The 1805-nt window shown below is 43.6% G+C and overlaps 1 protein-coding gene across 1 annotated transcript; it reads left to right on the top strand.

The window, feature by feature from the left end:
• The first annotated feature begins 641 nt into the window (after window positions 1–641).
• LOC106796633 (uncharacterized) lies at window positions 642–1058 on the top strand. Its single transcript, XM_014769527.1, has 2 exons — window positions 642–723; window positions 817–1058. Exons 1-2 carry the CDS (start codon window positions 642–644, stop codon window positions 1056–1058), a joined length of 324 nt encoding a protein of 107 aa, XP_014625013.1.
• Window positions 1059–1805: the final 747 nt, after the last annotated feature.

Genomic DNA, 1805 nt, shown 5'->3' with positions numbered 1-1805 from the left:
CCATCAAGGAGGACCATTAAGATTCTATCAAAGAGGTAATTTTTCTTAGGGCCAAGGTTGGAGATCCCATCCAGGTAATATTTTCAATCAAGAGGTTCATCTCATCAACCTCCCAGCCAAGAGCCTAGTATATAGGAGAAAACTACCAAGCTAGAAGAATTGCTGACGCAGTTCATGTAGACTACTATGTCACACCAGAAGAGCACTGATGCAACAATCAGGAATCTAGAGGTACAATGGGCCAGTTAGCTAAGCAAATGGCTGAAAGGCCTACTGGAACCTTTGGGGCCAACACTGAGAAGAACCTCAAAGAGGAATGCAAGGCAGTCGTCACTTGAAGCTAGAAGCAAGAGCACATTGAAGCTGACAGAGTATTGCAGGATGTGACCAAAGGGGAAGGAGAGGATACGAAGAGGGAAGAAGATGATGAGGGGAAGAAGAAAAATGACGAGGTCTTAATCCTTAAGACCAAGAGTCAGTTAGCTCAGGAAGATAGAAGAGAGATACCACCAACCTCACCAAAGGAGGCACCGTACTCTCTGGTGACATCAAAGAAGGACAAGGAGTGCTACTTCAAGCAGTTCCTTGACATCTTCCAGAAGTTGAAGATTACTATCCCTTTTGGAGAGACCCTATAGCAGATGCCACTGTACACAAAGTTCCTAAAGGACCTCCTCACAAAAAAGAGAAAGTACATCTACAGTGAAACCATCATGTTGGGAGGCAATTATAGTGCAGTAATCTAGAAGCTACCTCCCAAGTTCAAAGATCTAGGAAGTGTCACCATCCCATGTTCTATTGGGAATGTATCTGTAGGTAAGGCTTTTATTGACTTAGGAGCAAGTATCAATCTGATGCCACTTTCCATGTGCAGGAGAATAGGGAACTTGAAGATTGACCCTACAAGGATGACACTACAGATAGCAGACCGCTCCATCACAAGACCATTCGGGGTGGTAGAAGACGTCCTAGTCAAAGTTCGCCACTTCACTTTTTTGGTGAAATTTGTAATCATGGACATTGAAGAAGATGAAGAGATTCTTTTGATCCTGGGGTGAATATTCATGCTGACCGCCAAATGCCTGGTGGACATGGGGAACAAAAACTTAGAGCTGAGCGTGGATAATCAGAAGGTAACCTTCAACCTCTTTGAAGCAATTAAGCATCACATTAATAATAAGCCATGCTTCAAGGTGAAGGTAATTGAGCAAGAGGCAGACCATGCTATGCAGCTGGCAGACCGCTCCATCACAAGACCATTCGGGGTGGTAGAAGACGTCCCAGTCAAAGTTCGCCACTTCACTTTTTTGGTGAAATTTGTAATCATGGACATTGAAGAAGATGAAAAGATTCCCTTGATCCTGGGGCGAATATTCATGTTAACCGCCAAATGCCTGGTGGACATGGGGAACAGAAACTTAGAGCTGAGCGTGGATAATCAGAAGGTAACCTTCAACCTCTTTGAAGCAATTAAGCATCACATTAATAATAAGCCATGCTTCAAGGTGAAGGTAATTGAGCAAGAGGCAGACCATGCTATGCAGTACCTAGCAACTCACTCACCATTGGAAAAGACTTTGATAAATACGGTGGATTGCCTGACCAATGAGGTGGATTCATGCATGGGAAGATGTTGTTGAAGATTTAAAGAAGGACAATCATCCAGAAAAGCCAAAGTTGGAGTTGAAGACCCTACCCATGCACCGGAAGTATGCCTTTCTAGAGAAGAATGAAGTCAAGCTAATTTTGATCAGCAATGACCTATCATCTGAAGTGGAAGCACGATTGATGGAAGTTCTCAGGAA

The sequence above is a fragment of the Glycine max genome, chromosome 17 (genome assembly GCF_000004515.6).
Source record: "Glycine max cultivar Williams 82 chromosome 17, Glycine_max_v4.0, whole genome shotgun sequence".
In the NCBI taxonomy this organism is placed as follows: Eukaryota; Viridiplantae; Streptophyta; class Magnoliopsida; order Fabales; family Fabaceae; genus Glycine; species Glycine max.
The sequence above is the reverse complement of the archived record's forward strand: the minus strand, read 5'-3'. Positions and strand labels throughout refer to the sequence as shown.

What these genes read in the sequence shown, in the direction of transcription:
- LOC106796633 (XM_014769527.1), top strand. Translation starts at nt 642, where the DNA reads ATGCCACTGTACACAAAGTTCCTAAAGGACCTCCTCACAAAAAAGAGA. An exon ending in TGAAACCATCATGTTGGGAG is followed by an intron (nt 724 to 816) that starts GCAATTATAGTG and finishes ATGTATCTGTAG; the next exon opens with GTAAGGCTTTTATTGACTTA.